At 48.7% G+C, this 20,266-nt stretch overlaps 1 protein-coding gene across 2 annotated transcripts; it reads right to left on the bottom strand.

Moving 5' to 3' along the window:
• Window positions 1–4,930: 4,930 nt before the first annotated feature.
• Window positions 4,931–19,156, bottom strand: Rhod (ras homolog family member D). 2 transcript variants are annotated; one of them, XM_085834271.1, is made up of 5 exons: window positions 18,948–19,156; window positions 11,205–11,292; window positions 10,467–10,576; window positions 5,835–5,973; window positions 4,931–5,521 (listed from the first exon to the last, which is right to left on the bottom strand). In XM_085834271.1, exons 1-5 carry the CDS (start codon window positions 19,077–19,079, stop codon window positions 5,478–5,480), a joined length of 513 nt encoding a protein of 170 aa, XP_085690397.1. In that variant the 5' UTR covers window positions 19,080–19,156; the 3' UTR covers window positions 4,931–5,477. The 2 variants fall into 2 exon arrangements, with proteins under 2 accessions (XP_085690397.1, XP_021007883.1); XM_021152224.2 differs by having other exon boundaries at window positions 5,839–5,973.
• Window positions 19,157–20,266: the final 1,110 nt, after the last annotated feature.

Below are 20,266 nucleotides of genomic sequence, written 5' to 3'. Positions count from 1 at the left end.
CACCTTAGAGAATTCAGCATGGGAAGAGACCCAGAATCCCTAGCAAAGGAGTGTGTCCAGAGATCACACCAAGTTCTGGCCTGTGATTGTGCTCGGTGAGGAGGCAGTAAGCAGTCAGGTGCTGACTTTTCGGAGAAGATGATGTCTGAGTTGGACAGTAAAGAATTTGGTGGCAGAGGGAACTTAAGAACTTGGTACCTCATGATTGGGGGCAGCCTGGTCAAAGGCTTAGAGGGCAGTGCCCTGTGGGTATTGCCCTGTGTGTGTAATTGGAGTAGGCGTGGTAAAGTGTACTTGAGATAAAACCAGAGGGAAGTGGGCTGGAGCCAAATTCAGGCACAGATGGGACTTTGGGTCTTCTCTGCGTGAGAAGGCTGTGTAGACCTTGGTGCTGTGTGGCTTCCTGCCTGGATTTTGTGCCTCGGAAGGTAGAACTTTGCCTTTCTGAGGAAAATGAGGCAGGTGAGGACCTGAAGGTTGGGGACTTGGCATGCCCCAGGTGACATGACACAAGGGCTAGTAGAATGTTGCTCCACAGCATTCCCTCATAATTATTATTCATCATTCAGTAGGCATCAGTAATGGGACACAGCTGGGTACGGTGGCACAACCAACACCTGGAAAGATGGCTCAGCAGCAGTAAAGGACACTGACGGACCCAGGTTTGATTCCCGGAATCCACATGGCAACTTACAACCATCTGTAATTCCAGTTCCTGGGATCCAATGCCCTCATAAGAAGCCTCTGTGGGCATCAAGGAGGCACATGGTATGCAGTCATATATGCATGCTACACACTCACACACACAAAATAATAAAAGTATAAAAAATATTTTATAAAAATAAATAATAAAATTATTAAAACAACAACAATAATAGTAATAATAAGATTTTTAAAAATTTTAATCTTAAAAACAACCAAGCAGGACTGAAGAGATGGCTCAGCACTGGTTGCTCTTCCAGAGGACCTGGGTTTGGTTCCCAGTACCCACATGGTGGCTCACAACTGTAACTCCAGTTCCAGAGGCTCTGACACCATTACACAGGCATACATATAGGCAAAACTGCAATGCACATAAACCCTCCAGAGCTGGGGGTTGTAGATGTTGGTGGATACTAAACCCTGGGTTGGATGTCCAGTAAAGCATAAACCAGGTGTGATAGTGGATATTTGTAGTGCCAAAATTCTGGGTATAGAGACAGAAGGATCAATAAGCTAAAGAGACGAGATGGCTCAGTGATTGAGAGCCCTGGCTGCCCTTCCAGAGGGCACAGGTTGTATCCTCAGCACATCCATGGCAGCTCACAAACTGAACTCCAGTTCTAGGGTTCCAACCTCCTCTTCTGGCCTCTTCAGGAAGCACAACACCCCCACACATAAAATACTAAAAATATATTTTCAAAAAGTAATATATCTGGTTTGGAGAGATGGCTCTCAGCAGTTAGGAGCACTGCCTGCTCTTCCAGAGGTCCTAAATTCAATTCCTAGCAAGCACATGGTGGCTCACAAGCATCTGTAATGGGATCCAATGCTCTCTTCTGTGTGTCTGAAGACAGCTACAGTGCTATTTATTCATATAAATAAATAACTCTTTTTTTTTTTTTAAAAAAAAAGTCAAATACATCGTGGGCATACTTCAAAGCCCAAGGAATCCAAATAACCTAGTTTGATGTTCTCTGGCTCCAAGACCCTGGAGAAGTCATTTTCCCTCTTTCTTTTCTGAGGTAAGTAGATATAACAAGGTGCCTCGTTGGTCCAGAGCCTGGACCTGTTACATTCCTGCCCATTCACACCCCTTCTCCTAGGCTCCTTGGGCATAGTTTGTACTGCTTAGTGTTTTAGCTTTCTTTGGTTTTGCTTGTTTAGTGTTGAGTTTTTTGGTTTTGTGTTTATTTATGTTTTGTTTTCTGTTTTTTTCAAGACAGGGTTTCTCTTTAGCCTTGGCTGTCCTGGAGCTTGCTCTGTAGACCAAGCTGGCCTCGAACTCAGAAATCCGCCTGCCTCTACCTCCCAAGTGCTGGGGTTAAAGGCGTGAGCACAGACTGATTAATGTTTTTTTGGTTTTGTTTTTCAAATTACATTCGTGTGAGTGTACGTGTATTTATGGGGGCAAACAGAAGGCATAGCTTGCATGGGGTTGTCAAAGGAGTCGGTTCTATCTACCATGTGGGTCCAGGGATCTGACTTAAGTAGAAAGGCTGGGTGGCAAGCCTCTTTATCCACTGAACCATATAAATGGTTCCTGATTTTTGTTTGTTTTGTTTGGATCTTGCTTCACAGCCCAGTTTAGTCTCTGGCCCATCTCCATTTTTGGTTTGAAGATTCTCATGCTTGAAGTCTTTTTCTGAATCAATCATGAAACAGTAGCCAGAGGGACAATGGTCTGTTCTCTGCCCAGGTGCTTGACTGAAATCGGAATTTCTTCGGTTGTAATTTGAATACAGTCAAAGCTTTTGGTAAGCTCCATCAGCTAAATCCAAGTATGTATTTCTTAATGTTGCCACGCTGAGAGCCAAAACCAACCCGGAGCATCACATTATGTCACGAACCTGAACCAGCCCATTCCTTTGATTGATACATATGATACTCAACGAGAACAGGCACCCACCATCCAGCCCAGCAGCTCCATTCAAAAGACCTCCAGGTGAGGGAGCACAGCTCAGATAACAGGGCTGAGCCTCAGCAGGTGGGTAGCACTGGCCTCACGTGGAAAAGTCCACTGGGATGACTGGATCCACTGGGTTCTTAGTCCAAACTGCTCAACTTTCAGGGCTGAGCATATAGCTCAGTGGTGAAACAGTGCCTTGAATGCACAGACGTTCAGGCCCAGGCACCCCCTCTCCCCAGAGGGGAGAGTGCACATAAAAGTAGGAGAAAACTGATTCCACAAAATTGACCCCCAACTTCCACAGCTTTGTCATGGCAATATGCGCCCACATACACACAATGTTAGCAATTAACTTGATAAAAAGCATATACAGAATAAAACAAAACAAAGCAAAAAAGGTGTAGTGTAGAAAGTTAGCTCAGTGATTAAGAGCACTGGCTGCTTTTCCAGAGGACCTGGGTTCATTCCCAAAACTCACACGGCAGCTCACAACCGTCTGTAACTTCAGTCTCAGGGGATCTGACAGTCTTCAGGCATCAGGCATGCATGCAGGCAAAACACTCATACACATAAAAATAATTAAAATTAAAGCCAGGTGAGCTATAGAGTGAATTTCAGAACAGCCAGGGCTACACAAAGAAACCCTGTTTCAAACAAAAACAAAAAAATTTAAATTAAAAAAATAAAAGCAAAATTCATTTCTATTTAAAAAAATTAGATGTGATTATGTTTAAATTGTTAGACTTTGGAGGCCAGTGCCTTCAGTAGATGAAGACACTTGGGACTCACATAGTGAAAGGAGAAAACTGACTCTTGAGGATTTTTCACTAACTTCTACATGTGTGTCATGGCATGTCCGACAGCCCTCACAAATAAACACATGAGAAAAGAATTTTAAATTGATAGTCTTTGAATAAAGCAAGTGGCACTCAGTATGTGTGGGCCTCTTGTCTTCCTGAAGAATTCTGCCTCAAGTTTAGCAGTCCAAAAACCCTGAGTTTCCAGCCCACAGCCCTGCAAATTCAAATGCTGGATGTCAACACCAACTCATTTGCATTACAAGTATCAGCCTGCCAGACCCCACAACCACACTGGTACGAGCAGGTCCCTTAATGAAACTGTGTGTGCGCGAGTGCGTGCGTGTGTACACTCCACATTGCACATGTAGAGGTCAGAAGACAACTTTCAGGAATCAGTTCTTTTCACCTTGTTGAGGCAGGTCTCTCTTGTTTCTGTAGTTTCCATATGTGGGGTGTGTGTATCAAGGCTAGTAAGCTTTTGAGCTTCCAAGAGATTAGAAGGGTTTCCTATCTTTCTTTCTTTTTTTTTTTTTTTTTTTTTGGTTTTTTGAAACAGGGTTTCTCTATCCCTGGCTGTCCTGGAACTCACTCTGTAGACTAAGCTGGCCTTGAACTCAGAAATCTGCCTGCCTCTGCCTCCTAAGTGCTGGAATTAAAGGTGTGCGCCACCAACACTGGCTTGATTTTATGGTGTGTATGTTTGCCTGATTTTTTGTGTGTGTGTGTGTGTGTGCCTGGTGCCTATGGAGGCCAGAAGAGGGCATTGAGTCCCACAGAACAGAAATTACAGGTGATTGTGCACTATCATATGTGTGCTGGGAACCAAATCTAGATCGTTTAGAAGACAAGCCAGTGGCATGCACGCACACACACACAGACACACGGAGATAGTGCAGTAATGCTTTTGATCACTAGCCTCTAGCCTAAAACAAGTTAAGTTACACTTTAGTTTTACTGTGTATGTGTTTGGGTGGGTTTATACCAAGGTGTATATACATGGAAGTCAGAGGTCAAATGCAGGAGTCAGTTTTCTCCCATCATATGGGTCCCAAGGAACTCAAGTTGTCGTGGCAAGAACCCTTATCTGCTGAGCCACCTCACCAACCCCACATCTTGCTTTTTATATGGGTTCTGGGAATTGAATTTAGGTTGTTTGGTTTATGTGGTGGCACCTGGAAAGCGTTACTGCACTATCTCCGTGTGTGTGCGTGTGCCTGACACTGTTCTGTTTCTGGAGAAGTCTACTAACATGGTAGACAAATGAGAGTGTGTATCTTTCATGCAAGGCACTTGCTAAGCTCTTTGAATGTGTTAGTCCTCATGACTTTTATTCATGCTTGATGTAATTTCTGATTGGCCATTTTACAGATGAAAGGCTGAGGCCTAGAACTTCCTCAAGGTCTTAGAAGTGATAAAGTCGGGTTTGGGTCCTAGCAGCTCCACCCTAGGGTGTAGGTGGGTGGGCTCTTTCCTACCTAATAGAATGTAACGATGCTTTGAAGGAAGAGTCAGGACACTAGTAGCAAGTGCTGCCATTTTAGTTGTTACACTTAGCAATGGGATAAATAGGATGATCATGGACGGGGCAGGGTATTAGCCCGGGCAGGATGGTCTTGGGAACCCTAGGTCCTGTAGATATAACTCAATAGAATAGCCATAAGGTGGCGCCAAATCAGACCACACAGACCCCACTCAGGACGCAGGTTCAGGATTGGGCACAGGAGTCTATAATGGTTCCAGAGCTAAGGGTCTGGGAACCCTCTTCCTCAATCCAGGATTCCTCGGTCCAGGGGCCAGGCCTCACTGGAGCTCATCTGTGGGTGGATGTGTGGTTCTACCAGCTCAGCCTGGGAATTAGGTCCATCCCAGTCAACAGAGTACAAGTTCTGCTTCTGGGTCTTTCTGCAGCTGAGTAAACCTGAAGACAAGGTGGGTTCCAAGCCAGTCAGGTGGCCAAGCAACAATTCTGAGTAATCCGCCGCCAAAAGTTATGTCTGCGACTGCTGAGAGCCACTTCTGCTGCTTCCTGGAAGACGGCTTCCACGTTGTCGTGGAGCCGAGCTGAACACTCAAGATAGGCCACTGCTCCCACAGACCTTGCCATATCGTGGCCCTGCCAAAGAGCAGTAGGAGCTACTATGAGTTTGGGATGCGGGGTTTCCCAGGGCACCTGCACTGGGCAACTAATCTGTGTGTTAGAGTGAAAGGTCTAAAATCAAGTGACACGGGCCCCAGGGGTCTTATCTGTGCTATACCTATCTGTCCTGTCAGAACCTCCTTGAGCATTCTGGGTTCTGCTTCCAAGTGCTGCCCCTTCTGACTGCTGACATCCTCCAAGACCCCCAGTGTGCGGCACACCTGGCACAGTAGAGAAGTATCCAGAGATTCCCTCTCCAAATGCCTCTCCCCCAGGGCTAGCTTCCTACCTACCCTGTGGTAGGTCACAGGCTCCAGTCTTTTCTTCCGCAGATTGTTCACCAGCACCTTGTCCTTACGCAGGTCTATCTTGCAGCCCACAACAATAATGGGCACTCCCTTGCAGAAATGTGTCACCTCAGGGTACCACTGCAGAGAAAAGGGTTGTGTGTGAATCACTGGGAGTTCGGACCTTCAGTGGGAAACTCTTTGCTCTATCAGTGTACCCAGTACAGGTTCTCATTTAAAATTTCCTGTGCCTGTAGCTCAGTTGAGTAGAGTGCTTGCTTAGCATGCCCGAAGCCCTGGATTAGATCCATGGCACCTGTAATTGCAAGACTTGGGAAGCAGAGGCAGAAATATCAGAAATTCAAGATCGTCCTCAACTACAGAGGGTTCAAGGCCTAAGACAGTGTCTCGAGAACACAAGAATGTGTAAATAATTTAATTTTCTTTTTTCTTTCCCCCCTCTCTTCCTTTTTTTTTTTTCCTTCCAAGACAGGGTTTCTTTGTGTAGCCCTGGCTGTCCCGGAACTCACTCTGTAGACCAGGCGGGCCTAGAATTCCCAGATTCCCAGAGATCGGACTGCCTCTGCTTCCTGGGTGCTGAGATTAAAGTTGCATATCACTACCACCCAGCCTCTTTCTTCTTTTCTCCTCCTCCTCTTCCTCCTCCTTTTTTTTTAATTTAATTTTTTTTTAAATTTTTGAGACAGTCTTTCTACATATCCCTGACTGTCCTGGAATTCACAGTGTAGACTGGAATGGCCTCAAACTCAGATCCCCCTGCCTCTGCCTCTAAATGCTGGGATTAAAGTGTGCGCCACAGCGGGGACAGTTGTGGCCTATGCCTTTAATCCCAGCACTTGGGAGGCAGAGGCAGGCGGATTTCTGAGTTCAAGACCAGCCTGGTAAACAGAGTGAGTTCCAGGACAGCCAGGGCTACACAGAGAAACCCTGTCTCAAAAAAACAAAAAATAACCCCTCCCCAAAACCCCCAAACCAAAAACAAGCCAGCAAAAAAACCCCAACAAAGTGTTTGACACTATGCTGGCTATAATTTTCTATTTTTAAAACAAGATCGATGTGTAATGAGCCTTTTGTCAACATGCATATCTGTGCAGCATCTGTGCCTGGTTCCCTTGGAGGTTGAAGTGGGCTTCTTTTGCACTGGGATTGGAGTTGCAGGCATCTGTGAGCTGCTATGTGGGTGTTGGGGGTCAAACCCAGTAGAAGAGCAGCCAATGCTCTCAATCTCGGAGCCGTCTCTCAAGCCCCCTGTGTATTTTCATGACCTACCGGCAGATTCTGTAGTTGAGTCCATTATAGATGCAGTCAGTAAGACATAGAGGATTTTATAACATATCATTGGTCACTCAATTGGAGATGGAGGAATTTGAGCCCAGTAGGTGGGGCTCAGAGTCCAGCTTCTTCTCCCTCTGTCACCAGTAAGGTAAGGACTTCTTTGGCTATCTTTCAAAATGGGCCAAATGGGCATTTATTTAAAAGTAACTAAGCCAGATATGGTGGCACAGAGTTTTAATATCATAACTTGGGAGGCAGAAGTAGGAGGATCTCTGAGTTTAAGATTAGCCTGGTTTGCTAGCCTGGTCTACACAGTGAATTCCAGCATAGCCAGGGAATGAAAGATCCTGTCTAGGCAGAAAGATCCTGTCTCAAAAAAAAAAAAAAAAAAAAAAAAAAAGTCAGGCAACGGTGGCGCCTTTAATCCCAGCACTTGGGAGGCAGAGGCAGGCAGATTTCTGAGTTTGAGGCCAGCCTGGTCTACAAAGTGAGTTCCAGGACAGCCAGGGCTGCACAGAGAAACCATGTCTCAAAAAAAAAAAAAAAAAAAAGAAAGAAAGAAAGAGAGAGAGAGAGAGAGAGAGAGAGAAAGAAAGAAAGAAAGAAAGAAAGAAAGAAAGAAAGAAAGAAAGAAAGAAAGAAAGAAAGGAAGGAAGGAAGGAAGGAAGGAAGGAAGGAAGAAAGAAAGAAAAAAGAAAAGAAAAAGCAAGCTTTCTGGGTGTGGTGACATAATACACCTAAATTCCATTGACACAGGTACTTAGGAGTCAGTGACAGGCAGATCTCTGAGTTCAAAGCCAGCCAGGGCTACATAGAAGACCTTTGCCTCAACAGGAGGGAGGACCCACAAAAGAACATTAGGGATGAGTTATCCTTGACCACACATCTAGGGCACCAGAGATAAAGAGGAGATTTCTCATCTTCAGGAGTACATGGCTGTTTGGTGGGCCACTCAGGAAAGGGTGCTAAAATTCTCTGGATCCTGGAACTAAATGGAGCCCAGGTAGTCTCTCCATACTCGCTGTTCACCAAGTCTGTCCTTGGGAAGGGGCTGCTGGGTGGCTCCAGTGAACCCAACTGTGAGACCTCAGCTGGACCAAGCCTGTGAGAACCTAGACACCAGGATGGCTTCCTTTAGAGCAGCCTGTGTTGGATTCAGGACCTGCTCTTCTGGCTTTCCCAGTTCTCCCCACTCTGCCCCTCCTCTCCCATAGGCTCTCCTCTTCACTAGCTGGTCTGTCTCCCTGGGTGGCCTCCTCAGGTCCCTTGGCTGTACCCTGCCTAACTGGTGGCTCCTCAATGGTTCCCCAGGTCAACCCCACATTCCCTATAGGGGACCTGCAGCTTCCAGCTACCATAGGCCTGTTCAACTTCACCCTATCTATCCCAGGCTGCTCCTTACCCTGGGGAAGAGGTAACTGCCTCTGCTTGCTGTGGTCCAACTTCTCTCTTATCCACCTGCAATCCATCAGCAAATCCTGGGGCTCTGGCTTCTAGGAGAATGCAGAATCTACCCACTGTTTCCACTGCATCACAGGCACCACTGTCCCCCCAACCCCCACTCCCCTCCCGTCCATCCATAATGCCCACGAGGGCCTGGTGCAGAGGTGTGCTGAGGAATGCATGTAACTGACTACCTAGGCTTCACTCCAGAGCTGCCACTCTAATAGAGAATGATCCAAGAACGGCATAAGCTAACAAATACTCGTGTAAACGCCAGAACAGTGTACACTCCATGGCATGTTCTTTTTACTTTTTCGAGACGGTCTCACTGTGTACCCCTGGCTAGTTGGGGGAACTTAACTATGTTGACAGGGGTGACTTTAAACTCAGAGATCCTCTTGCCTGTCCTTAAGTGCTGGGATTGTTACCATGCCAGGCATGGCAAGTTTTTTTGTTTGTTGCTGTTGCCACATCCATACCGTTGTCTTTTCTAATGCTGTCACTGCCCAAGGGAACCTGGCCATGTACTGCTTGTGTGAAGGCCTTGGCAAGCAGTGGGTGAGGGGCTGTGCCATGGCTGGGCAGAAGATCTCAAAGGATTGCCTCTTTGATCCTTGGGGATAGCCTTGGAAAGCCCTCTTGATTCTAGGGTATCATGAGAGGCCTCTGACCACCAGCAATGGCAGAAATGGAGTGGACGGGCAAGAGCGGCTAGAGTTGGACTTTATAGTTCACATGACTTACAGCAGGCCCAGGCTAGGCAGACAGCCTCTGAGTCACCCAGCACTTTCAGCAGAGTCAGAAGGGAAAAAAACAGTGTTCTAGCCTGTGGGTGACTTAGGCAGGAGCCATTGGAATGAGAGACAGAGCAGAGACTCAGCGGCCACACTTCTATGTGACCCTGAACAAGTTGCTGCCAAGCTTTTTGGTTTGTTTTTTTATTTTTTGTTTTTTGACAGGGTCTCACTATGAATCCCTGAATTCACTATGAATAGCTTACTGTGTAGACCAGGTTGGCCTTAAACTCCTATAGATTACCTGCCTCTGCCTCTTGGGTACTGGGATTAAAGGCTGTGCCACCATGTCTAGCACTGTTTTTTCTTTTGTTTTGTTTAATGTGTGTGGATGTTTTGTCTGTATCACATGCACACTGTGCCTGTGGAGGCCGGAAGAGGACCTCAGGTCCCCGGTGCAGGATCCCCTAGAAGAGCAGTCAGTGTTCTTAACCTCTCAGTCATCTCCAGGCCATATACTTAAAAAATGTATTCATTTAAACATTTTTTAGCTTATTATATATGTATGAGTATTTTGCCTGCATATATGTATGTGCGCCACATATACATGTCTGATGCCCATAGAGTTCAAGAGAAGATGTCCGATCTCCTGGAGCCAGAGTTGTGGCTCCATGGACGGTTGTGAACCACCACGTGGGTGCTGGGAACTAAGCTGTGGTCCTCTGCAAGAGTAACCAGTGCTCTTAATTACTTACCCTTTATGATTTTTTTAAAATAATGTGTGTGTATGTATTTGCCTGTGGAGTCCAGAAGAGGGTGTCAGAATCCCTGTAGCTGAAGTTACAGATGGTTGTTAGCTCCTCCCCCATGCAGATGCTTGTCCTGTCCCCCCCGCCACCCCCCCCCCCCAGCTCACTGTGGATCTGTAACTGGCCTGGAACTCACTATGTAAACCAGACTAGCCCGAAACTCATAGAAATATCCATGCCTCTGCCTCTTCGGTGCTAGAATTAAAGGCCCATGCCCAGCTCAGTATGCCCTCTTAACCACTGAGCCATCAGCCCAGTCCCAGGCCTGCCAAGCTTTGACAGCTGACAGGGTAAAGAGTGACGAGCAGTGGCCTGGAGATTGATGCTATTCCCTCCATCACCCCAGACCTACCCGGTTGGAGACGTTGTCAAAGCTGTTTGGATTGGTCACATCGAAGCAGAGGAGCAAGACATTGGCATCAGGATAGAACAAGGGCCGAAGGCGGTCATAGTCATCTTGCCCTAGGCAAAGGAGAGGAGTCACTGCCTTTGGTCCTCCTGCATGCTCTCAGTGTCTCTCCAACACCAGGGAGGTCACCTTAACAGACCTACGCTTTTAGAGGGTAGGGTCAAGTTTTGTATCTCATGTGAATGTCCCCTTGGGGTGGCTCTTACTTGGCTTGCTTGTGGTTTGTGGCAGCCTTGGCCTGGAGAAGCCATGGATGAAAGATCCTATTCAAGGGGTGTGTGTGCAGCAGAGGCCAGGCTTAGGAACCCGCTCTGCTCTTGCTTGTGCAGTGAGGGCAAGGACAGATATGACACCAGCAAAGGGGTCTGAGCAGGCTGAATATAAGGAGACTTCTGATTCCCACTGAGTTTAGTTTTGAGCTAACCCAGGCCTGGAGCCTGGGGGACACAGACCAAGGTCAGGAGGTATAGAGAAGATAAATTCAGGTACAGAGCTTAGGAGGCCAGGCCCAGCCTATCTCCTGAGCTGCCCTGGGCAGGGATGTGGGCACATGCAGGCGAGGGGTTGAGTTTCCTAGGGCCCCTCCTGCTCCAGCGCTGTTCTCTGGAGACGGGCTGGCCTCCTGGGTCAGAAGCCACTGGGGATCTTCTCTTTCCTGCCTCCCCTCAAGCCCCCACTTACCGGCTGTGTCCCAGATTTGGAGGTGCACAGGTTTACCCTTCATCTGCAGAGTGGCATTATAGCGCTCAAACACTGTGGGACTGTAGCTCTGAAGAAGAAAGAAGACAGAGTTAAGCTTTTGAGGGTTCTGAGGCAAGCCAGACCCCCAGAAATACCTACCCAACAACCCCTCACTATTAGTTGTTTCTGAGAAGGCCCCCAGTTCTCAGTGACCAGGTTTCGGGAAAGGCCTAGAGCTTGATGCCAAGAAGGTTCCCATCCTCCTGTCGTGTTTTCCTTGATCATACACAGGAAGACTGAAGTCCCTCTCATGTAGTAGAACAGTACATTAAGGAGTCAGGCGCCTGGCACACAGCCTGGTACAAACCAAGCGTGCCATCCATGCTGGTTGCTGACATTAGCTTTGTCCAGTGTTCACTGGTGACCTTTCACCTGAGATCTCCCCTCTTCCTGGGAAGACATTAGCCTACACTGGCTTCTTCCCTTGTTCGTTCACATATTCATGTAGTAAACATTAGCCCTCTCTCCAGGCCTAGCTCTGGGCAGGCCTGTACTAAGGAAGACTCAGTCTGTCTTGGGGAGCTCAGACTCCCAGTTCCTGAGGTCTCCTTTACGTCCCTCCTTCTATTTTAGATACATTCTCATAAACACCAGGCTGGTTTCATTCCTGACTCTTCTGTCGCCAGCCCCTACGTGCTAGGAGTTAAGGTGTGGAACATCCCACCACTCCTGACTTTTTTTCCTTTGAGTTGGGGTTTTGCTAGCCTAGACTACACCTGAGTTCATGGCTGTCCTCCTTCCTCAACCTCTTTAGCAGTGAGATTACAAGCAAGTATGACCAGGCCTGTTGTTCTTGCTGCCTACTGGTTTGAATGTAGAATTCCCAGTGATTTCTCCAGCACCATGTCTGCCTATGTACAGCCATGCTCCCTGCTGTGAGGATAATGGACTAACCTCTGGAACTGTAAGCAATCTCCCAATTACATGCTTTCTTTTGTAAGAGTTGCCTTGGTCAGCCCAGTGGTGGTAGCACAAGCCTGTCTCTGTGACTTTAAGGCCAGCCTGGTCCACAGAGCTTGTTTCAGGATAACAAGCTTCACAAAGAAACCCTGTCCCAAAACAACAACAACGTTGGTTGTGGTGTCCCTTCACGGCAATAGAACAGTTCTTTTCTCAAAATGATCTATTTCTTTTGAGATGGTCTCTATATAGCCCTGGTGTCCTGGAACTTTGTAAATCCATCTGCCTCTCAGGTACTGAGATTAACACACCCAGCTCCTTTTTTTTGTTTGTTTGTTTTGTTTTTGCCTACATGAATGCATGTGTACAACATGTGTGCTCTGTGCCCAGGAGGCCAGAAGGAAGCAGAGATGCCCTGGGACTGGAGTTACTGACACTTGGATTCTCCATGTGGATGCTGGATCTTCTAAGACCCCCCACCTCCACCGCCCTGCCGCCCCCCCCCCCCCCCGCTGTTTTTGGAGTTTTTCCGACATGGTTTCACTGTGTAACCTTGACTGAAACTTGCCTAATAGACCTGATTGGCCTAGAACATATAGAAATCCGCCTGCCTCTGCCTCTTGAGTGCTGGGATTAAAGGCGTGCGCCACCACGCCTGGCTTTTTGCTTTTTTTTGGCAGTGGGGAGGCTTCTTTTTGAGATGGGGTTTTGCTATTATAGCCCAGTCTCAACTAGAGCTTACAATCTCTTTGGCTTTCACTTTCTGAATACTGGAATTAGAGACATAAACTGCCATGTATGGCTCCTCTCAAGCCTCATAAATCTGATTCCTTTCACATACTCTCTGTATCAGCTTGCCTTTCCTGATCCTCCCCGACACACACACACACACACACACACACACACACACACACACACACACACACACACAGAGAGAGAGAGAGAGAGAGAGGCCACTGTTACCCAGGGCATAACCCCTGTGCTGGCTGGTCTTATGTTAACTTGACCATAAACTCTCTGAAAGGAGGGAACTTTAATGCCTTCATAAGATCCAGCTGTAGGACATTTCTTTTTTCTTTTTTTTCTTTTTTTAAAAAAGATTTATTTATTATTATATGTAAGTACACTGTAGCTGTCTTCAGACACTCCAGAAGAGGGCATCAGATCTTATGGATGGTTGAGAGCCACCATGTGGTTGCTGAGATTTGAACTCAGGACCTTCGGAAGAGCAGTCAGTGCTCTTAACCGCTGAGCCATCTAGCCAGCCCCTGTAGGGCATTTCTTAACTAGTGATTGATGGGGGTCAGGCAGACCATTGTGGGTGGCACCAGCCCTCGGTTTTTGGTCCTGGGTTCTATAGGAAGGCAGGCTGAGCAAGCCAAGGGAAGGCACCCAGTAAGCTATACCCCTGCATGGCTTCTGTATCAGCTCCTGCTTCCACATTTCTGCCCTCGTTGACTTCCTTTGACGGTGAACAGCAGTATGAAAGTATAAGCCAAATAAACCCTTTCCCCTCCAACTTGCTGGTCATGGTGTTTCATAGCAGTGATAGAAACCCTAACTAAGACAGTCCCCTATCCCACTCCAGACTTGTCTGCTGGAGACTGGCTGACCTCCCTGGTTCAGAAAGAATTGGGGGTTCTCCTCTTTTCTTCCCCTCCCAAAGCCCCATATCTTCCTGCTTGTGTCTCAGATTTGGTGGTACACCCCCTCTACAGTGGTTGGAGAGTGAACATGACAGGTTTGATAGCTAGATCAAAAGCTAGAAATCGCTGGGCAGTGGTGGTGCACGCCTTTAATCCCAGCACTTGGGAGGCAGAGGCAGGCGGATTTCTGAGTTTGAGGCCAACCTGGTCTACAGAGTGAGTTCCAGGACAGCCAGGGCTACACAGAGAAACCCTGTCTCAAAAAAACAAAACAAAAAGCTAGGAACCTTTGCAGAATAGGGCCTGAGCCACAGATAATGATGTTTGCCAAACTGCTGCATCTGCAGCCTTTTGCTGTGATCCACTCTTGGCTTCCTGGTCTTGTTATTGGTTTATTATTTGAACTAGGGTCTTATGTAGCCAAGGAACATCTATGATCCTCCTGGTTCCATCTCCTGAATCCTGCAAACACAGAATGGCACACCTAGTTTGTGTGATGGTGGAGATTGAACCCAGGACTTCATGTATGTCAGCGAGCATTCTACCACCCGAGCTGCATCCCTGGCTCCCATTTGTTTGCTTTTCATTACACTGGGGGGGGGGGGCACATGGCAGACTACCCATGTAGAGGTCACAGAACAACCCTCAAAGGTCTGTGATTTCCTACTATGTGGGTCTTGCGGATGGAACTCAGGCTGACAGGTTAGGAGTTCCTTTACCTGCTGGGCCATCCCCTCCCTCTCTCCCCTTTCTGTGTTAGATAAATTCTTTTTTTTTTTTTGTTTGTTTGTTTTGTTTTTTGTTTTTTTCGAGACAGGGTTTCTCTGTGTAGCCCTGGCTGTCCTGGCATTCACTCTGTAGACCAGGCTAGCTTCGAACTCAGAAATCCACCTGCCTCTGCCTCCCAAGTGCTGAAATTAAAGGCGTGCGCCTCCACTGCCTGGCCCTGTTAGATAAGTTCTAACTACAGATCAGGATGGCCCACAACCTAACTGCAGTTTTCCTATCTCAGCCTTCTGAGTGCCAGGATGGCAGGCTTGAGACATCACTCCAGGCTCAACCTCCTCACTTGGCCAGGACCGGCTCATAGGGTCATAGTGTGGGGACGCCCTAGTTTCTTCCTTCCCCATATCAGGCAGGGCTTCTACTTGCCTGTGACTCAGGGGACTTCATGCCTGCCTGCCTGATGGCCAGACTGTCTGTCAGTCCTCTGAGTCAAGCCCTGGTCAGCTGGGAGGGGCAATCATAGAGATGGGCCAATATGTTCTCTAGGGCACTGGAGGCATGCAGGGGAGGGAGGAGTAGGCACCTGGAGAAATATGGGGCATGGATAGGAGCAGACAAGGGCTCAGGCAGCCTTCCTGCCCCTCTGTACATGCTCTGCCCTTGGCATTTGTTCCCTACTGGGTAGTTCGAGGATAGCACTGGCTTTGAGATCAAATGAACATGGCTTAGGACCCAGTTCTGACAACCACCAGCTGTGTGTGGCCTTGGGCCTGTACTATCACTGGTTAAGAGAAAGAGGATCACCTCAGGATGGAAAGTGAAGACCTGGTCCAGCATTTATGGTCACTACTCACCTGCTTGACATTGTCCATACCAGCCCTGTCCATCCCTCCGGATATTTCCTTTCCCACCCCGACCTGTGATGGTTTGAATAGGTTTCACCCCCACAGACTCATGTATTTGAATGCTTGGCTATAGGAAGAGGCACTATTAGGAGGTATGGCCTTGTTGTAGGAGGTGTGTCACTGTGAGGGGTGGGCTTTGAGGTCTCCTATGCTCAAGCTATGCCCAGTGTAGCACACAGTCTCCTGCTGTCTTTTACAGATTAAGCTGTAGAACTCTCAGCTCTTTCTCCAGTACCAAGCCTGCCTTTACACTGCCATGCTTCCCGCCATGACCATAATGGACTGAGCCTCCGAAGCTAAGCCAGCTCCAATGAAGTGGTTTCCTTCAGGAGAGTGGCCATAGTCATGGGGCCTCTTCACAGCAGTAGAACCCCAATTAAGACACCAACTGTAGTCTCTGGCCTCTGCCCTAGAGCAAGGACTGTCCCAGTGGAGATAGAGACCCAGTGTAGCCACCGACATACCAGTTGAGGGTCTACAACAAAGATCTTGGGAGACACAGACCAGTGTCTCACAAACGCCTGTGAACACTTGACTCCCACAACATCAGTAACATCAAGAGGCTCTGAGGGAACTGGGCTAGGCAGAAGTCGAGCTGGCGCTGTGTGTGTCTTCAGAAGCCACTACAGCCACCTGCCTCTTCTGAGGTCACCAGTTCGTGCTCCCAACATCAGCCAGACCTGAGGTGAGTTAGCTGGAAGGGGCTGTGTTGGCTCCGTCACTGAGCAGCGTCACTGCCCTGCCTCTTACTTTGGAATGTGACTTTATACCTTTTGTGGTGTTCTTTGCTCCCACCCTCTAGGCAGAAGTGCCTAATCTTATCTGTTGTGTTCAGCAAGAGACTCAAGGTCTGGCTTGGGTTGACCCAGGACAGAGATGACTCAGACCTGGTCCTGCCCTCCTGAGGTTCACAGATAGATGACCATTACAGAATGAGGACAGGGTTCCCCAGGTAGGACACCTGTGGAAACTGGAGCAGTCTGAGGACTGCAGACTTGAATAGTTCTGCAGGTGGATGCTCTCTGCCACCTCCTGTCCCTGTCTTGTAAGCCACTCAGAATGGCTCTGTTCTCAGTGCCATCTGAGACTTCTTGGGGAAAAAGGTCTCTCTGCCCCATAAGCTCTATTTTGCCCCTTCAGCCGTAAACGTGAAGTTGGAGGTTAGCCAGTGAAGATCACAGAGGCTTCTCCAACCACTCTCTCCTCTGCCCTTTGCTGCAGGCAGCAAGCCTGGAAGACAGGAACCCGTGCAGCGGATGTGGCTTCAGAGGTCATGGAGTGCCCTGGGGAGGGAGGGGGCAAGGTGACCTGAGCGCCAGGTCAGAGTTACCCTCATGTTCTCCTCAAAAGGCTCTGCCTGCAGTCACACTTGGGAGGTGGAGGCAACCTTGGGGCTGGCGAGATGGCTCAGGGGTTAAGAGTACTGACTGCTCTTCCAAAGGTCTTGAGTTCAATTCCCAGCAACCTCATGGCGGCTCACACCTATCTGTAATGGGACCTGATGCTTTCTTTGGTATATCTGAAGACAGCTGCAATGTACCCATATAAATAAAATAAATAAATCTTATTTTTTTTTAAAAAAAAGGCATCTTTGACTACATATCGAATCTGAGGTCAGCCTGGACTACCCAAGACCAAGTGAGACAAACCAGCCAGACAGCTGCAGCACACACCGGTAATCCCAGGCAGAGACAGGCAAATCTCTGTGTTTGAGGCCAGCCTGGTCTATAGAACGAATTCCAGAACAGCTAGGGCTACACACACAGAGAAACCCTGTCTCTAATAGTGGTATTTCATACTTGAAGTCACAGCACCATGGAAGCAGAGGCAGGAGGATCATTGATTTGACATGAATGTAGACTACATACAAAGACTTTGTCTCAAAAAGAAAACTAGCTTACTAACTAAAATATAAAATATAATTAAAAGAGCCCTCTCTCATGCCAGGGACTTCCTAGACAAAGGAAGACTAAGGACAAGGTTGGTCCACTCTGGTCTCCTGTCACTCACTGCAGTGCGTCCTGTAAAACATATATGGCTCATGAACCTCTCAAGTGGTGGCACACACCTCTAATCCCAGCACTCAGGAGGCAGAGGTCAGCATGGTCTACACAGTGAGTCCTAGGGCAGCCAGGACTACACAGAGAAACCTTGTGAACACACACACACACACAACCCCATAAACACTTCGTGGACTTTTCTGCTGTCATTGTCTAGGATGTCTGCCCAGGCCAGTGTTGCAGAGCCTTCCCCACCCCCTCCACCTTTAGGTGCCTCCTCTGATCTCCTGGTTCCCACGTTGGTTGGGTTCCCATGGGCAGTACCTAAAGACCTGGAAAATATCTCCTATACTTAAAAACAAAAAAACAAAAAAACTGTAACTGGTCAAAGAAGGTGACGTCAGCTTTGCAAACCACAAAACCAAAGGCTGTGAGATGGGTATGGTGGCACATTCATGTGATCTGAGCAATCCTTGGGCCGAGGGACAGGAGGACTGAGCGTACAAGGCCTCCACAGTAATATCCTGTCTCAAAAACAAAACAGGAACCACTAAAGTAAAACGACAAAAATACAACAACACCCCCCCCCCAAAAAAAAAACCAACCATAAAAACCACTGGTATTCAGAGTGGCAAGCAAGACTGTGCCCTATTTGCCAGGTCAGCTTCTCTGGCCCCTTCCATCAAACTACCCACAATCCCAGAGGCCAGAAGGACGTGGGGACAGGAAAAGAAAGCTTGCTGCTGAAGGCAAAGCCACAGACACACAGGACCCCCACTCCTCGTGGAGGCACAGAAGGAGGGCTCAGCCACTGTTCTGCTCATGGGGTCCTTGAGGACTCACAGTGACAAGCCTAGAGAGCCAGGATGCACCAGGTACCGCACTGAGCCGGCCATCAGCCTTCAGTCTCACTGTCCCAACTTTCTTCCCCCTATCAGGCTGCTCTGAGAAACTGAGGCTTGGTTAGAGTCGAAGGAAGGCATAATCAGACTTCAGAGAAGGCTCCGTGTTCCAGTTTTCCTCTCTAGGGTGAAGCATGGGGCTTTGCACCATAGTGGGTGGAGAAGAGGTGATGTCACTTACTTTCAGCACTCTTCTATACGCTCGGGTAGGGGCTCAGTCCTATCATGTAGTTAAGGAAACAGGCACAGAGAGGGTAAGGGACTTGCCCAAAGGCACACAGCTGTAAGAGGCAAAGGCTTGATTTTACTGCTGCCAGTCGAGCTCCAAAGTCCTCACACTCTCTTCGCCAAGTAGTGACAACAACTGCTCTCGTAGGATTTGCTATTTCCCTAGGTGGCCCAATTCAGTCCCTGTGACACCCCTCCCCCTAAGTGCTATTAGTCCCACTTCGCTTCTACTGGCTAAAACTGAAAAACTCTGCCTTCGACCCCAGGCCCTGCTGAGATTCCCCCTAGGAGGCTAGAGCTGGGTTCTTTCGAGGCAGCTCTCAGCAGACCCCCACATGGGGTGTCCCAGCGCAGGGCCAAGGATGAGGGCACTCACCTCTGGGAAGGCCCCTTTGGCGAAGACCATCATCAGTGATGTCTTCCCGCAGCCCCCGTCGCCCACCAGGACCACCTTGACCGAGTGCCCGCTCTGCGGCGCCTCTTCTCCCGCAGCCTGGGACGCGTTCATCCCTGGCTGGCGGACGGCGGTGCGCGGAGCAGCAGGCGGTACGCGGCGGGCTGGCTGCGGCGGGCGCGGGGCTGGCCCGGCGGGACAGGAATGTGGAAGGGGCGGGGCGGCGGGAGGAAGTGGGAGCGGGGCGGCCGGGACAGGAGGCGGCCCGGGGGGCGGGGGACACCCAGCTCAGGTGAGAAGCCCGGGACAAGACGGGGGTGCGGCGCCCGGCCAAGGGTGGACGCTCCTGGGGTCCGGTCTCCTGGCCTCCTGTCTAGACACTCAAGAAAGACTTTTGCAGCACCTACTGCGTGCAGTCACTGAGGCCGCAGGGGTGGGCGGAGACCTACGCCTCCAGAGGGCACCCAGGGCTCGTGGGAGAGTAGACAAGTACTTAGAGAGAGGGAAGGAGGAAGCACCTGGACTATCTGCCATGGGTGGGAGGTTATTTTTTATGAATGAATGGGTGAATGGATGAATGAATGAATGAATGAATGAATACGAGTTTCTGCTATTTGCGGACCTCCTCCAAATGTTGTAGGCCAGATGAGAAAGGAGCGGCCCGGGCATGCCCTTGTGGGTCACTGCAGGACCTCTTCAGCCAGCACCAGGAAGTTTAAATGAAGGTGGGATTACCACGCATCTCACCCAGGCAGCCAGTGAGCTAAGGAAAACTATGGAACCGTCCATCTGTAGAGCTCAGAGCTAGCTCTGGCACATGGCAGATGTCATGAATGGTTCATATTATGGTATATAGTATGATGACCTTTTAGTTTTATTTTTTTACGTGTGTGGGCGTTTTATCTGCATGTATAGACATAGACATGCATCCTGGTGTCCTCTGCACTCAGAAACCCTGGAACTAGAGTTACAGACATTATGAGCCACTATGCGGGAGAACCTGGGTCCTCTGGAAGAGCAGCCAATGTTCTTAACCTCTCCAGCTCTTTGGTATAATGTTTAATCAATGCACTGTTCCGATCAAAACCTCGACTCTGAGAAGCCTAGAATGGGAGGTGTCGGGACAGGAGAAAGGAAAAAGGGGCTCTTCATCTGGGGTAGATAAGGAGGACCTTCGGACAGGAGAGGCAGGCTTGAGGAAAAAGCAACAGAGGTGTTTCAAAAAGAACATCGAAGAGACTGGAGCAAGGTAGCCACGCCCCCACTTCTTAGCAACAGGACAGAGGGCGGGACTTGGCTGA

The sequence above is a fragment of the Mus caroli genome, unplaced genomic scaffold, assembly GCF_978045245.1.
Source record: "Mus caroli unplaced genomic scaffold, Mus_caroli_1 scaffold_20, whole genome shotgun sequence".
Taxonomy (NCBI): Eukaryota; Metazoa; Chordata; class Mammalia; order Rodentia; family Muridae; genus Mus; species Mus caroli.
This window is presented reverse-complemented; position numbering and strand designations above follow the sequence as displayed.